Source organism: Balearica regulorum, chromosome 1 (assembly GCF_011004875.1).
Source record: "Balearica regulorum gibbericeps isolate bBalReg1 chromosome 1, bBalReg1.pri, whole genome shotgun sequence".
Classification (NCBI taxonomy): Eukaryota; Metazoa; Chordata; class Aves; order Gruiformes; family Gruidae; genus Balearica; species Balearica regulorum.
The window spans coordinates 196,815,490-196,832,389 of record NC_046184.1 but is presented as its reverse complement, the minus strand read 5'-3'; the positions used below and the strand labels follow the sequence as shown (position 1 = coordinate 196,832,389).

At 44.1% G+C, this 16,900-nt stretch overlaps 1 protein-coding gene across 4 annotated transcripts; it reads right to left on the bottom strand.

Annotated features, from left to right (window-relative positions):
• Positions 1-696: 696 nt before the first annotated feature.
• On the bottom strand, positions 697-9,553 carry RNF6 (ring finger protein 6). Of its 4 annotated transcripts, none has more exons than XM_075742140.1 (4): positions 9,446-9,553; positions 5,456-5,663; positions 4,783-4,890; positions 697-3,565 (listed from the first exon to the last, which is right to left on the bottom strand). In XM_075742140.1, the coding sequence occupies exons 2-4, from the start codon at positions 5,646-5,648 to the stop codon at positions 1,830-1,832; spliced, it is 2,037 nt and encodes a 678-aa protein (XP_075598255.1). In that variant the 5' UTR covers positions 5,649-5,663; positions 9,446-9,553; the 3' UTR covers positions 697-1,829. The 4 variants fall into 4 exon arrangements, with proteins under 4 accessions (XP_075598255.1, XP_075598253.1, XP_075598254.1 ...); XM_075742138.1 differs by having other exon boundaries at positions 5,456-5,668; positions 9,446-9,550; XM_075742139.1 differs by lacking the exon at positions 9,446-9,553 and adding an exon at positions 9,169-9,295 and having other exon boundaries at positions 5,456-5,668.
• Between the last annotated feature and the right edge of the window lie 7,347 nt (positions 9,554-16,900).

The following is a 16,900-nucleotide window of genomic DNA, read 5'->3' as shown; positions in this document are numbered from 1 at the left end:
AAAAAAAAAGTAAAAAAATAAGCTAGTTCTGATCTCACTTTTTTGATATGGCTGAAGAAGCACTCAAGAAAGGTGTCAACAGTGTTTGCAATAATTAGCAGCCCATATCACATCAGAAGAGAACTTAATCCTTAAACTTATCTAAATCTTGTAAAAGAATTTCTTAGAACTACTTTTAGGAATAAAAAGCAGCACTTTTGTGGAACTTTTGACACAAGTTTTTCACTTGCAAAATTGAAGTAGACATCCAATAGCTTAACACAGGATTTTTTCCCTTCAAGGATACTATGCGCAGATGTTTTACCTGAAGCACCTGGCACAGGAGTGCATCTGTCAAGGCCGTCTGTCAGCAGAGAAAGTCAGCAGGACTTCTTCACTTGAAGTAATCTTCCTACTGCTAAGAATAGGCACATGGGAGAATATTGCACGATTCTGCCTTTCTCTAGGGATCAAGATGCACATTTCTCAGGAGATGAGCTTTGTAACGCTCAGCTTACTTCCAGAGGCCCCAAGAGTGCTTTGCCTTGCATTTTTGTCTACCGTAACAGCTACGCACATTGTCGAAACCCCAAGTACGTGGCTGAGGAAAACCAGGGAACGAATAAAGTGAAAACTGAGACTGATCATCAAGAATAGTAAAACTTCTCACCAATCTACAGGATATAGCTCAAAAGTAATTCACACAAAGCCTCCATCTGTGTGCACTTTGCAACTTTATTTCTTTATAAGTTATTGGTATAAAGTTTAATATCTAATTATACAGTAATCTGGGGACTTTAAGGGAAGCTTATTTTGTCCTTTTTAGTGTCTTTTGCCATTTGGTCCTCAGACGTGTTCTAAAAGGACTAATATAATATGTGTACCTTAAATTTCTGTACAAAAAACACTTCAAGACTGTTGTTTTTCTGAGTAGGATGCACAAATCATGCATATTGTAGACAATATAATGGTCAAGGAAACATATCCCTCTTTAAACTAAGGCAGTTAAAAACCCATGAGTATCAATTGAGTAATTTGGAAGAGTAAAAAGGCTTCCTCAGTGCTCATTTATTCTTTGAGCAAATATCATGTTCAGTAAGACACGCCCTCTTGGAATTATCATTTATTTGATTGCTGTCTGCATTGAAAAGACAGCGATTGTCAAAGACGGCATTTAATTATGTACATTTTATAATGTCACTAACCCATCCACTTTTGAATATGAACTCATCAGCGTTAAGCATTGTGTAAAATCACATGCAAAAATTGCCATAAATTTTTTTTAAATAGAACCAAATTGGCAAGTTTTTGGAAAGGATATTTCAATGTTAAAAAAAATATACTGTCTATTAAAATGAGCACTTCAAGTAACTTAAATATCTTTAGCAAACATGTCCAGCAAGAGACTCTCTGAAAAATAAATTGTTCTTAGAACAAAAAACTAACGAATGGCTATTTAGACACTAATTTTTCAACACAGTGGTGGGTCCGTGTGAAACAATTTGTAATCTAAATAAAGTGAGTCCATTACACTGTTAAAAAAACCATACATTAAGCAGGACTGATTAACTATTGCATTTCTGTATTTACAAAAGTGCTTAGCATAACAAAATTACCTAAAAAAATATAAACTTTACCGGTATCATTTGGTTCTATGTGTACTCCTAGATCTGCACTTGGAAAAAAATAGTATTTACATTGCTAGATTTAGACAAGTTTCCTATTATTTTTAAAGAAATTTAACAAAACTCCCCACACAAATGGACCGCTATGTAAGTCAATTCATTCCATCTGGCTCATCATAAATAGAGCAGAAGCAAATCCTTGAATACTGAGCAGTATAAATAATTCTAGCCATTGTCTGTGGCATTGGACCCCAATACAGGCTGCCGACAAATTGGGCAAGTGGAGTTTTCAGAAAGCCAGCGATCGATACAGTGAATATGAAACTCATGCATACAAGGTAACTGCCTTAGCTTATTCCCTGTTACATATTCATTAATGCAAACACTACACGTTTTACTTATTTCGTTTTCAGTGTGAATATCCCCATAGTTCCGTGTAGAAAGATTGTCTATCTGCTCTTTGGTTAAACCTCGTAGCCGATCGTCGTCGTCATCTTCATTCAGCAAGAAGAAGTGGGCAAGTCGAAGTATGGGCAGCGTTCCATTTTCCACTAGGTTGTTCGCATCTTGAGACTGCCTGTTATCCTGGGTTTCAGTATTGCGACCAAAGCGTTGAATATCATCACTCTGTCCATTTGTTTCCCTGCTGCCTTCTACTGCATGCCCATTTCTAGATGAAACCTCACTTGCATCACTGCTATGGTTTGCTGAACTGGAGTTATTCTGCTCTGACTGTACATCTGGCAAGCGATGACCACCTCTTTGCACTTCCGAATTAGATTCGGTTTCCATTAAAGAACTCAGTTCTCCAAAGCCTGTCATAATTTGTCTAAGGATCGATCGAAGAGCCACTGATGAAGGTTCACCGAGCCCAGTTTCTGAAATCCGACGAAGAGGTATCCGTATAGTGCTAACGTAGGTTCGAATACCTGCACGTTCTGATCGTGATATCGTACGCCGAAATCCCCCGCTGTCACTTTCAAAGGTAACTGTGTTTTCTGCCATTCCTACTCTAGAACGAGTTCTACTGGCAATACTGTCTCGATCTCTGTTTTCTCCAGGACGAATTCTTCTCACCTGAAGATCTAATGTAATTGTTGGATGCCTTCTAACAGCAGCTACTGGCCTACTAGATTCCTCCTCTTCCAAAGTTATTCCCAAGGATGGGGCTACACTGGAAAGCTGTGGAGTCTGAGTGTTACCTCTCGCTTGTTCTTCAGCAGGCTGTGGGGAAGGCTGAGCAGTTTGTCTTCTACTTCTGTTGACGTGCTGTGCATTTGTATCCTGCCTCTGCCCATGTTCCTCAGAATGAGCAGTGTCACCTTGCCTTTGCAGTGGAGAGCGGCTTCGACTACTTAAAGTAGACCTCAGCCGCAGAATTTCTAGTCTTTGGTTTGTACTCATCCGAACATTAGTTCTAGCTCTACCTCTTGTGACTCCTGTAGAAGTACCTCTTTCTGACATTTCTCTTTGCCCACCAGTAGCCACAGAATTATTACGTGTGGTATTTGTTTGGGAAAGGCCCGTCAACTCCCTCGTTCTACTCCTGAGCCTCCCTGAGACTGGCTGAGAGGCTACATCAGACCTTTGTGCCACGGAACTTCTTACGGACCTGGTCCTTGCAGTGCCTGAAGCCTCGCTGTTTGCCTCTCTTGCAGTTCTGCTCCTCGTTCGTGGGGTTACTGGACTAACAGCTCTTTGATGTCTTCTGTCTAAATACATTCTGCTACTATCTATACCCACGTACTCCTCACTAGCAGTCTCAAAACTGTTATGCTCATGATTTATGTTGATTTCAAGACTAAATCGAAACTCCCCACTGTTTGGATTTGTTCGACTCACAGCTCTCCAGGTTTGGTTCCCACTCTGTCCGCTGCGAGTGGCATTTCCTGTGCGACGAAATGTGTTCAGCCATTCAAGCAAAGAGTCACCATTTGAGTTTTCTCCAAGAACATCAGAATCTGAGAGAAACACAGAATTGCAAACGTTCATACAACTGCACGCTCAGCATACTACGATGCACTCCAAATCCCCTATGCTTGCTGCTCCCTGACTTCAGAAACATTACAGTAGCAGGACAGCTACCTTGCTATGCTAACATAATTTTGCTGAAAATATACTGTATGTAAAAACATCAGCAAAACTCATCAGCTCAACCTAGAATTTGTCTCACCAGCAGATAGACAGAGAAATGAATATACTTAGACGGCCTCTTCTGAGAAACTGTTCAGATTCAGGTAGTGCAAAGTTAGTTATATTTGTCCAGTATCTGTACCTCGCTTAAGCTGTCAATTTGAAGGTACTCTAGTCAACTAATTTTCATAAAGCAAAAAAAAGTATGACATCTTCTGGAAAACATTTTTTAAAAATTGTTTTCTATATGTAGTAGAAAAATGATGCATGGTTTCGACAAATTTGCTCCTTTTGTGCAATTGTATTCTTCTCCCTACTACAATATTTACAGCTCCATTCCCAAATCTCCTCCAACTACAAGCTCAAGAACAGATACAATTGCTGTGGTTAGTGCTAACTACGCGTATAAAGCAAGCTAACACTCATGATCACAGCAAAGGTTTTCCCTTGAAGGGATCAGATTAAGCTCTCCCTACTCCATCATCTCCCTACCTTCATGAAACCTGCAAGAACTTTGGTATTCTCCTTACAGAGTTGCCTGTTCCTCTCCTATATCTGACTAGAATTGGCCAAACAATTAAGCCAATATTGCTGGGGAAGTGACCACAGACAGCGCACATAATACAACCTCACTCCATTAAAACAAATGGAAGTGAAACAACAAAAGAGTGGAGAGGTTAACTGCTTCCCAATTAACTTATTTTCTGTTCCAACGTCTCTAATACATGATAAAACCTTTTAAGAATTAGAAGGATGAAAATTATTTTTGTGCTGTTAAGTTCACTAGCAAAGGGAAACCAGGAAAACAGGAAAAAGTAATTTGTCGCTGACATAAATCAGTTTTCATGAAATATTTCAAGTTTGTTTTCATATCATTACGAAGTCTCTCTTACTTTCAAAACATTCCACAGAGGCACAATTAAAAAACAAGACCTGAAATGGCTGGTACTGAAATCCATCAGCATTTCTCTTAAATATCTGTACAGAACAATATTTATGCATCACGTACTACGGTTATCTATACATATGAATGAGGAATGGTTACCTCCAACAGTTCTACCTTCACCTTCTCTGTTATCCAGATCATTCTGTGATGCCAGACGCTCCTTAGCCCCTGACAAACGTTGCTGCAGCTCTTCTGCTGTTATTTCCCCTGAAATAATTTACATTTTGATAATGCCGTTAGATGAGAAATTATTATTAGCTCAACACAGCCATGCAGAACTAACAATATTTTTTATCTTGAAGGAAAATCTTCAGAAATAAGGTAAAATCAATGAAAGAAAAAAGAAAACAGCACTAGTGTGAGACAATAACACAGGTACACAGACAACAAAGGAAGTAGGTACTGGGGTGGAGGAAAAAAAGATGCTGAATGTGTGTCAAGAGCATACCAACTTCCAGTAACAACTCAGAGGCCCCCAAAATTGTCACAGATACACTTTACTGTACCAGATGTTAATTATTTGAGTTTGGATATTACCTATATATGGAGGTGTTGCATTTCAAAGAGTTATATTTTTATTGTAACTTTAGTATCTACTTAAGTTGTTAATTTCTATTGAATGTCATAAATTTTGAAGGGAAACAGAAGGTTTTTTCCTTTCTACAAAACCACAGACGTCAGGCTACTTGAGTCATACAACCACAAATGATGCCTGACAGCACGAGCGTTACCTCACATTACATCTTTTCTACTGAAGGTATCCACGTCTTACCAGGAGTGCCAAGCAGGTTGCGGTCCCTCATTAACCTGTAGTCTTCTTCATTGAGTTCATTAATGAACTGGTAATAGGCCTCCTCCCTGCTGAGGCGCTCCAGCTGTCGTTGTCTCTCATCTTCACCACGACTACGCTCTCGTGAAGATGCCTGCTCATTGCCATTCCCTGCATGGTGCCGAGAGCGATCCATAATGATAATGCCAGGCTGTCCTGAACAAAACCAGGAGGTTAGACTGTGCAGTAATTACAGTAAGAATTTACCTAATTCACAATAAAAAGATCCCAGCATTTTCAATGAAATTAGTTTATTAATAGCTAAAGATGATTAAGAGGAACCAAGCTCCATGTTATTTGCAAAGTCAACAGCGTAGTTTATTATGCAACTACTTTGCTTCTAGCTTGCTCAAAAATAGCTAAAAGTCCCCTTTGCTCACTGAGAGGGCATACCAGGTGGTACAGCAACTTTAAAATAAAAAAAAGAAGTGACCATTTCTTTCTATTTTTTAGTTAAATAAAGATATTCCAGAAAGTTAGAGGAATAACATAAAAACTATTTCCCTTCTCCCAAGTAAAATACAACACCAACATGGACTATTTCAAAACTAAAGTGTCACTAAAGCCACCGTTCCCTAATTATTGGGCTGTATTACCCAGTGCAGATTTCTGACAACCACAGCTACTGCTTTACAGAAGACTATCTTCCACTCGAAACATTTACTAATAAGCAGGTAAGACTACATTAGTATCTCAGTCGGTACTGCCCCTCACATAGCACAAAACCTACAGATACATTTTTGCGCAACTGACTCTTCTGACATTCTGACATTACTGGTATGCTTTGCGACCTCTAATCCAAGGATTAGCTAAGAGAAGGATATCATCTCCAGGAAACTGGTGTATAAGAGGAAGGGCTATACTATACCCACAGTTCTTCAATACTTTCCAAATATTTAACCAATGGGATCACACTATTAGAGGACATGAATAACCTTCCAGTATCAGAAAGAGGTGTCATCTCTGTTTATTTCTGTGCCATTACTTGCTCTCTCTGGCCTAGGATTGAGTCCTAATGAATCTGCTCTCAGACCACACCCCAACTTTTCTATTTCCTAAAGAAAACCTGTTCTTCAACATTCGATTTGCAAGAAGCGAAAGCAAAGCGTCATCCTTTCAATGGGGCTTCCTGCTTAGCAAAAGTAATCTGTAATACCTGCTAAGGCAGGCACCTGACAGAAGAGATCGCGTCTCTAAAGAGACCACCAGGCCACAAAACCCAACCATATAGCACCACTCTGCTTACACGTGAGAAGAAAGTTATTGGGTAAATACTTTTTTTGTGTGTGTCAATTCACCAACATGCCAAAGTCATTTCAAGTATTAATTATGGGGAAAACACAGAACAGCTTTCTCAGCACACCCCTAATGAGTAATTAGTCTTCACAGGAAAGGCGATGAGACAACAAACAGACCAAACCAACTAACTATTAGACATACATTCAATAAAGAGTAAATCAATGCTGCCAACAGACACGAAGAATCAGAAAATGTATTTGCCAACAGCAGAAGCTGGCATACATTTAATATACCTTTCTTACGTTGTTTGTGGGATCCATTCAGATGCATCCTTGGTCTCCTCATTTTCCACCCCATATGCTACTTCCTCCTCCCCCATAAGTAACTGCACTTCTAAACAGCCCTTCCCAATCTTTGCACTCATCTGCCTCCTGTGTCCAGTTTAACACTTCCCTCACAGCTCTTTAACTCATTTAACTGAGAAGAATCAACTCTGAATATCTCCCCTTCAAGACACTTACTATTCCCGTAATACTTGCGGGGGTTTAAGTTTACTACTGCCCTCTTGGCTCAGCCTCACAAGCTGTAGGTAATCACTGACTTCCATTTCCCACAAGGGCTACGTTCAAATCAGGTCACTTCTCGTATCACTTCTCTAAACACAAATTTCTCAGCCAGCTCTTTCTCTTAGTACCCTGGTTTCCTCAAAACAGTTTCTTCCCCCCTCAACACACAGTTAGCACTATTATTACCCTGATGACACCCAGCCCTTGACTATTATCATGAAAATGCCCAATTCATACTGCACTGAATATTAAAGTGCCTCTGTCCCAGATGATTTACAACCTGACACAAGTGAACCAGGGAGGGGAAAGAGGACAGATAAAATTAATTTTGTTTCACCTAAGGTTGCTATTCAGGCAAAAGCCTTAAAACAACTAATGTGTTACTTTCTGCCCAACAATGGCCATAGTAAGTTAACCAACTCTCTGGATATATTACTGTATTGCTGCACAGAAAAAAAGACATATAAATTCTTAAGATGAAGAGTCCATCACATGTAGTCCCCCTCAATCTAAATTTAAGCTGTTGTTCAAAAGAGAAGTTCTTTACTTTTCATTTCTAATCCACGGAAAATCTGGAAATCTCTTCTTCAGATTTTGTGGGTGGTAGAAAAAAATTACTGTTTTGTTGACAACTGTATGGTAGGATGATTAGTCACACTCTTTAAATGACTCACTTAGAAACAGTAAGAAGTGTGAAGTGTTCGGTTGTCCCATCTGTTTAACATAACTGCACGGATGACAACTACAATCCATATTTATCAAACGCCATCAAAACTGAGTACTTTGGCACTTAAGATGTTTCAGAGTAGTGAAAGTTGAAGGGTATTAACTGTATCAAAATTAAGTACTTTGGCACATAAAATATTTCAGGGTATTGAAAAGTTGAAGGGTATTAACTACCAAGATGTAAAAAATCTGAAGTCAAAATCCAGTTATGACTCAGGATTACACTTCCTTTGCAAAGAAACAGGTGCCACATGCCAACAGTTTCTCTACCTTTCCTAGAATCTTCAACCTGAGGCTAACTCCTTTAGTTCTTAATTCATAGTTACTGCAGCTCATTCTTGAAGATTTACATTCATCTTTAATTAAGCGATATATACTTTATGCTTTTAGGTTTTGGCCTCTACCCATGAATTACTACCTCCAGTTCAATTAGGTATTCATTTTCTGAAAGACTGGCACCTGATTGCAAGACGACTATGGAGTTTAGATGAGGAAACCTCCCCAAGCGACGGGGCTACTTAGCATTTCTGTCACACTGCAGCCTCCAGGCAAGATGATCTCACCGAATTTGGGGGAAAAAAAGAAAAAAAAAAAAGAAAGAAGAATAAAAAAAAAGAAACCCCCCTAAACCCAGAAAACCCCACAGAGCCTGGGGAAGGAGGGGAGGGGGAAGACAGACAAAGGAAGAATTAGAAAGTAATTAAGAAACAGGCCGCAGGACACCCAAAGCGATCTAAGCCCAGGGCCTGGGGCCGCCCGCTTCCCCCCCTCCAGCCCCCAGGCCGGCAGCAGGGCCTGCAGATCCCAGCCCCGCGCCAGGCTCACGCTCTCCGGCCCTTCCCCAGGGAAGGCCACAGGCCGGGCCCTGCGCCCACGGGGAGGGAAGCCGCAGGGTACCCCGGCGGGAGCAGGGAGCCCCCGGCCCGGCCCGGCCACCCCCGCCGCCTCAGACAGCGCCTGTTGCCAGACGCCTGGGGGAGGGGAAGATGAGGGGAGTGACTGACGCGGCTCCCGCCCAATCACCTGGCCAGCTCGCGGCCACCGACCAATCACAACTGGGCAGGGCAGCCCATGTCCTCCCGCTTCTCTCCTCCCCAGACTCCCCGCTCGGGCCCCGCCACTAACCGCCACCGCTCGGATCGACTCCCTCCAGCGCTGCCCGCACCCCCGTCTCCCCTGCCCGCCGGGGAGCGGCATCACCCGCTGCGACAAACCGAGGAGGCGTCCATGCCGCCGCCTGCCCCGGAGGAGTCTGCCGAGAGCGCAGACGGGGAGACCCGAGAGCCCGTCCCTGCCCGCTGTCCGCAGCGCTGACCGGGGAGGCACGGCTCAGCCCCACTCCGCGTTCCCCTTCCCTCCCGACGGCAGAAACGACGGCCGCCTACACCGGAACGAAACCGACCCCTAAATGTGCGAGCGGCGCGCTCCAGCCCCGATTGCAGTCCGGGCGGCTGCCGGCAGCCGCCAGCGCAGGTTCCGAGAGCGCGAGGGCGGCCCCCGCGGCAAGCCCCGCCTCTACCGCACATGCGCGCAGCTGCGGCGCGGGCGGCCGTTGGGCGGTGCGCTTGCCGCGGGGTCAACGGCCGCGGCGCGCGCAGGCCGGCGCGTGTGCGGAGGTTGGGGGGGACCCCCGCCGAACCGAACCGAACCGAACCGAACCGAACCGTGCCGAGGTCGGCCGCCTGCTCCTCCCGTCCCTGTCACCGGCGCCCTGGCCTCAGCCCCCTCACGGCAGGTGCTGCCCTCCTGCGTAACGTCCCCTCGAGCAGGCCGGAGTTACTCGCGGCCTTGCGGCCCGGGTCTCTGTAGCGGCTGTGGGTGAACAAACACCTTGAGGGAAACGGAAAGCGCCAGCGTCCCCGCGGCCCCGCCCGTCTGCAGCCGCTCCTCGGGCTGATCCTGCCCAGCGGAGCTCGCCGGCCTCGACTGGTCCTGCCGCGGTCCCCGGGTAGCCCGCGGGGTCCCCGTCGGTGCTGCCCAGGCTCTGCCTTCGTACGTTCTCACCGAATCTTTGGATTGTGTTTTTGTTTTGTCTAACTTGCCATTGTCCACAGCCCTTCTTGCCTTTAAACACGTGAAGGAAGTCGTTTCAGGTACGGCATGTCAGTAGCAAACCCGTTGTTAGTCAAAACTCGCATGGTTGTGCCTGCCCTGGTAGGTGTGAGCCTTGATTGTTAAGGTAGATAAACTTGCACAAAGAGAATTTCACAATGCAGTGCTTCTCAACTGTAAACAGCCTCAACATCTTTAACCTCATAACATCAATCACCATTATTGTATTTCACCAAATCAGCAGGAGGCTGTAGCTTCAGTTACTCTTTTGGTACTTTATAATAAATTACATAAGGAATGAGACTATAATAACATTTTTCCCTGCTCTCTCCTTCTCAGGCCTGCATTTTCAGATGGGGTGCTTCTCCCATTTTCCATGACACTCTGCCTCTCCTTCCTTCCTATTTACCTTTCCTTTTGCAGTAACCTACCTTCACCTTCCGTGTTTTCTAAAATAAACGACCAGTTGCTCAGTGCCATCACAGAAACTGTTGTGTTTCAAGCTCTGATTTTAGTCATTTCAATTTGCAGAGCCTTAGACGTCTTTCACACAAGATATGAACCCTTTCACAAATTTCCCCTATGCTAATTGCTGACAGCATCCACAGACTTTCTTTTCTGAGTTGCTTCTGCAGATTGTTTTAACACATGGTGGAAGCCGGCAGGCTGTGACAGAGGAGCATGTTTCACATCTTACGCAAACTATTTGAATCAGCAAAATGAGAGGATTTCATGACAAGGATGCTTTAACTACATGAAAGGACCTCATCCCTAGAATATCCAAACTGCCCATACTTCTGTTCAAACTTGCTTGCAGAAATAAAGTTAGCTTGGGTATTTTTGGAGCAACTCGTCTTGATGCAAAGGCAAACCCTCGCTAAGGACACAGGCCGGTGTCCGCGCAGATACCTCCACTCCCTACTTCAACTACACACCCTGGGATTTGTTTATTCTGGCTGAGAAAGAGAGTTTACACAAGCGTTACATTAGGTTTCTTGTTTATGCTTCTTTTGTGCCAGTATGTGGTTTCCATGAGAAAAACTGGCTGTGGGGACACTCAGCACTGAGGCCAAGCTGGGAGCTACTCCTTCCTGCTCTCTGTATTCAAAAACTCAAACCCTCATTGTTACTCATGTTCCTTACCACACTATGAATAATTAGTATTATATTATGATTTCCTTTGCCTGGAGCAATTAAAATACATGCTTCGTAGGATCAGTTTCACTTTCAGAGTATATAAAGTAGTGCCTGGATCCCTTGAAAAGTCAGTTTCTTCACACAATTATTTCTGTTCTATTTTTGAAATCTTTTCCCCTCATAGTCTGTTTTTTAGTAATCATTATTCCATAGTCAAACACATCATCTTCTCTGGTATCAAGCCCACGTATGGGCTGCTCACCCAGAAGAAGGTTATGTTTTAGATACATAATTAAACCCACATTTCCGTCCTGAAACCTTATACTGAGTTAGTTTATTTTCCACTGACCTGTCCTCTGATGCAGGATTTTGTGTTCACTTCCACCAGTACACCATAACTAAGTACAGTCTTTGTTTGTTTTAATACTGTGTTGTTAATACAAAAGGACAATAGTAGATCTTTCCTGGAATATTGTTATTGCACTGTAGCAATGCCTTCCACAATAACAGAACTATCATAAAAATAGCCTATGGAGGGCAGCAAACCTCAGGCAATTACAAAGTTTTGTACTAACAGAAAATCTCTAACCCTGGTTTTAAGTTGAGCGTTCAGTCATTTAAGTTCTTTAGAAAGTAATTTTATTCTATTATATTTTATAACTTGATATTATATAAGTAAGGCAGAACCTTAGATCAGTGTTTTTTAAACCGGATCTTAGTAAGTGCAGATGACACCAAAGCCATGACTTCGAGTTGATATGCTTGAGGGGAACCTGGACAGGCTGGAGGAATGGGCCATCAGGAACTTGAAGTTCAGGGAGGACAAATGCAAAGTCCTCCACCTAGGAGTGATCAGCCCCCTGGGACAATACCGAGTGGGGGCTTCCCGACTGTCTCTGCTGAAGAGGACAGGGGCTCCTGGTGGGCCGTGGCTGAACGGGAGCCAAGAGCCCTTGCTGCCATGGTGGCCAGTGGAATCCTGGGCTGTATGAAGAGGAACACAGACAATAGGTTATTAGGAAGTGATTATCTCCCTTCACGTGGCTCTTGTTTGCCTGCATGTGGAATATGATGCCTAGTTTGGGGGTCTCCAGTGGTACAATACTGATATGAAAAATTATTGATGAACTGTAGCAAATTCAGCAGAGAGCACCAAGACGGCCATGGCTGGAGCACATGCTGTGTGGGCACTGGGGCTTCTTCAGGCAGGAGAAGGGGCAGCCTGCCATACCGACAAGGAGGTTACTGAGAAGTGCACAGCTGGAGGAGAGACAGCGACCATAAATTTGAAAGAAGGGAGGGTCAGAGTAGATAGAAGGACAACAGATTTGACCCTGAGGACAGTCAGGTCTAGAGACGCTGTGGAATCTCCCCCCATAGAGGTTTTCAAGACCCAAATGGACAATGCCTCAAGCAACCTGAATTGAATAGTGCCCCTGCTTTGAGCGGGGTATTAAACTAGATAACTGCCAGAGGCCTCATTCAACCTGAATATTTCTATGATTCTTCTTATTGAAATCATATAAAATGATAAAATAATATTCAGTATTAGGGTTTATTTCCCCTCAGGTAGGGCCCTTTTCAGTAACAAAAGTAACCAGGAGTTTATAGGCTGAATTTTCAAGGTCTGTCAAGACTCTTTAAAACTGATTCTCTAGCTTCTTTGGGAGCACAAAGCAGTCAGGCTGACAGTTATTGCAGGCGATCCCGAGTCTGGCAAACAGATGTTTCACTGAGTGCAACCACGACTCTCTTATACAGGACCTGGATCCAAAGAACTCATTTATTTTTGTTTAGGACTTAACACTCCTCCCAGAATCTAGTATGCCTTGTTAGATGAAGCACATCACTAGTCTGATCAACTTTATAGAATCATAGAATGGTTTAAGTTGGAAAAGACCTTTATGATCATCAAGTCCAACCATAAACCTAACGCTGCCAAGTCCACCACTAAGCCACATATACAGTAGTTGATCAACTTTATTGTAAAGTCCAGTTAAGCGCAAAATTAAAAAAAAAAAAAGTTGCTTTACATACAAAACTATTTGTAGAACCTACACTCTACTTACCTGCTTTAAGTAACCGGTATTCTTAAATGCTGCCAATATTCAGCTAATTAACTCATCTGCACATTCACAACTACGAGTTTCTGGAAAATACTGAAACTGTGCAAGTATGATTGTTTTTTCTTTACACACAGAAAACACCACACATTATTCATTTGCCTTCAGCTTTCCCTGGTCTACACAGAAGTGGAAGATGTATAGTGCTTAGCAGGACTGGCCCTTTTCACTCAATACCAAGCTGGGAGCACCTTGGTCACACTGTTAAGAATGTCCCTTTGGGGATATGGAAAACTTTCAGCAGGTAGCTACTTTTACCTGAAGAATTCCCTGAAAAGCAAAAGTATTTTCAAATTTGGCAAATTAGGAAATGGAGGAAGTGGACATTCTGATGGCATGGGCGTGTGATTGAGTGTTGTAGGTTATCCAGTTACAAAGACGAGAAAGCAAAAAACATTAACGATACACTTTTCTGTATTTTTTCCCCTCTATTTACAAAGATCACAAAACACAGAGCAAATAGTTTGTTGTACATTCCCCAGCTGTAAGCTTTGCTTCACAATCTCTGGTTCTAGCATCTACACTGTGACTGTTAGTACGCAAATGTGCACAAAACTAAAATGACTTTGCTTTTGGTACAGCTGCTCCGGCTCGGGTACAGAACCCGCTTTATCTGGTGCCGTACCTCAACAAGCAGCATCTGCTTATTACCACAACGCAGGGCTTTCACCTGAAATACAATCTCCTACATTCAGAGATGTTTAATGATGTGAACCTTCCTTGACTAATTTCCTCTCGGGACAGTGTTCACTGTCTCCAACCCTCTGCACATTTATCAGTGCTAATGCCATAACAGTCACTTTCCTATGTAGAACTTGGATTTTCTTTACAGGTGTGGTGATTTCAAAAATGTGCGTACAGGAAACATTAGAAATGACACAGACTTGGAACAGAAGGGTATGATAGAGTGAGCCATGAATGTTAAGAGGAAAAAAACAGAGGAAAGCTGCAAAGAACCAAATTCAGCAGGACATGTTAAGCATATATTTTTCAATTCATTTCTGAGACAGCATGAAAGGAGGGAATACAAAACAAGCAGTAAGAGATAAAAAATCTTACCAATTACAAAGGCCACTGTGGGGACCTGAGAGTTAAGAACAGCAGATCATGGCCTGGTTGTGTCCTTCTTTTTAAGAACGGACCCCAAAATTAAACTTTTTCTTGAAATTATATTATACTGTGACAGATTTTAAAAATAAAGCACAAAAAGTATGCAACTTTCCATGAAACAGAATTAAAAGTTGACCTTGAAATGTCAATATGGACTTATCATTAAGAGAATCGAGGTGTGCTTTCTGTTTCAAATCTGTTAGGACTTAGGAACCACTCATCTGAACTGGTAAAATCGAACGTGGCCCGCAATACAAGTCCCTGAAGTGAAAACAGAGTGAAGAAGCAGCAAATTTACAGCTACGCTCAATCTGGAAGGTCTATAATCCAAATGTTACGAAAAACTAATGAAAACCATTTGCAGAAAAGCAGTCTTGTAAACATTCTTACAAAGGGACCAAAATCTGAAAGAGAAGAAAAGTTATTTCTATTGTGGTTTTGACTTCTCAGAGTTTACTTGTTGAAATATGGAATTCTTTCTAAGCGGTTTATGTAAACATGTAAAACATAGCACAGGTCCTCAGAGAACTAGTCTGGATTCCGTGTTCTGGTTTTCCTTCGTGCCCTCTTTTCTCTCTAAGCAGACATTCCTCCATACCCTGCAGTGTTTTAGGTTGGGACAGACTAAACTCACCCATTAATTACCATGCAATAATTGGATATGTGTGAAGGACTTTGGGTATTTATTGCCTCCATGAAAGAGTGATTAATAACACAAAGAAGAGTACAAAGTTACAGAAGAGTGGTTATTTCTGCTTCCCCCCTCCTTGCTGAGAGGACTGAGGGCTGTCGGCAGGCAGGAGGTACTGAATGCGGTGGGTTTGGCCATGCAACCTTGGTCCCCGCTGTCCCTGGGAGTCCCCAGAGCCAGGCATCCCCAAAGGCAAAGCGGCGCTGCTCTGCTCTGGGCTGAGGTGGGTGAATTTTGTGAGGTGGATGGTATCTTCCAGATTGTTTCATCTTTACAGGCTGCGGGGGCTGCCCCAAGCTGTTTCTGGCTGCTTGGCGTGGTGAGTCGCCAGGCAGTATTCTTGTATAATTTAGTTGGGTTGCTGGGCAAATAAAATCTAGTTTTGCTGCTTCTACCAAGTGCATGTATTTTTCCAAACACCTGCCTAATTGCTTTATCTAATATCTCTAACAATTACATGGCAACATGCCATAGCAAGGTCAAACTGCGGGCATCCGACATCAGGCTGACGGAGTGGTGCTAGCTCAGGGGGCTGGCACACCCCTGTCCCCAATTCTCAGGAATCAACGTGTAAACGAAACTGGAGATTTGTAAATTAAAAAGGAGGCGATTTCAGAATGTTCCAGAAAATGTTGTTTTTTCTTTCAGAAGCCCCCACATCGTGTGATATTTTGTCTCTACATTAGGGATTTGAGTGCCCATTTACTTACCTATATTGTGTTCTTGAGCTGAAATGTGAAGCGTACGTGCAAACTAAAAATGCCAAAAGCTGGGCTGTAATTAGAAAGATTGCTGTAACTTTAGTTACAATCTCTCTATTCTATAACATGGCTGGCTGGCTTTGTGTTGGGTTGGTAACTACGGCTCCGTCAGCCCAGGAGAGGAATTGGAGAGTGCCCGGTTACCGGTCACGTGCAAGGGCCTCACTAAACATAATGGTTTTGCATTAAACACCAGGTGCGGTGATCCCGCTTTGTCTCTGCAGCCACGCAGAGAGGGCTGGTCAGCGCCGCAGTATCTGTGTCTGCGCCCAAAGTCGTGGAATCATCTTAATTCCGATGACGTTAACAGGTGGTCTGGCAGGTAGAGCAGTCAAGGACCAACTGTGCCTGCCCTTGCCAGTCTGGAGTAATCTGGGGACCCTCATACGCACCGTAACCAGTCCCCATAATGAGGACAACCGCAGCCTGTGGTGACTGCGATCGCAGGTCCTGAGCCCCAGCTGCTCAGCCCCGGGGGCTAATCCAGGGCAGCCTGCGGGTGGGGGCCCTGCTGCACCCGGTGCCGGTAGCCCAGTGAAGGAAGCCTGGTCCTGGCCACATACCACACGTACAGCCTCTACCGGTCCCTCTACCCCAGGCCGGGCCTGCTGCTCTCCCCAGCCCTGCCCAGGGACTACAGCTCCCGGCAGGCAGCGCGCCGCGCCGCCGGCTGGAGACCACACTTCCCAGCGTGCCTCGCGCGGGAAAGACTACAACTCCCGGCATGCGTCGTGCCGCGCCCTTCCGCCTGCTTCCCGCCTGTACCACATCTCCCAGCGTGCTGCAGCATCCGCAAGGCATGCCGGGAGGGGCGGGGCTCTGGCGGAGGTCGCCGCCCGCCGCCTTCCACGTGGTGCGCTGCCCGCCGCGCCCGGGGCCGGGGAGGTGCCCGCGGTTTGCGACGTTTCTTTGCGGCAGTGCGGCCAGGCGCGGTGGCCGTATTCCGCCCGGGAGACCGGCTGTTGTGCCGCTAGCTGGCGGGG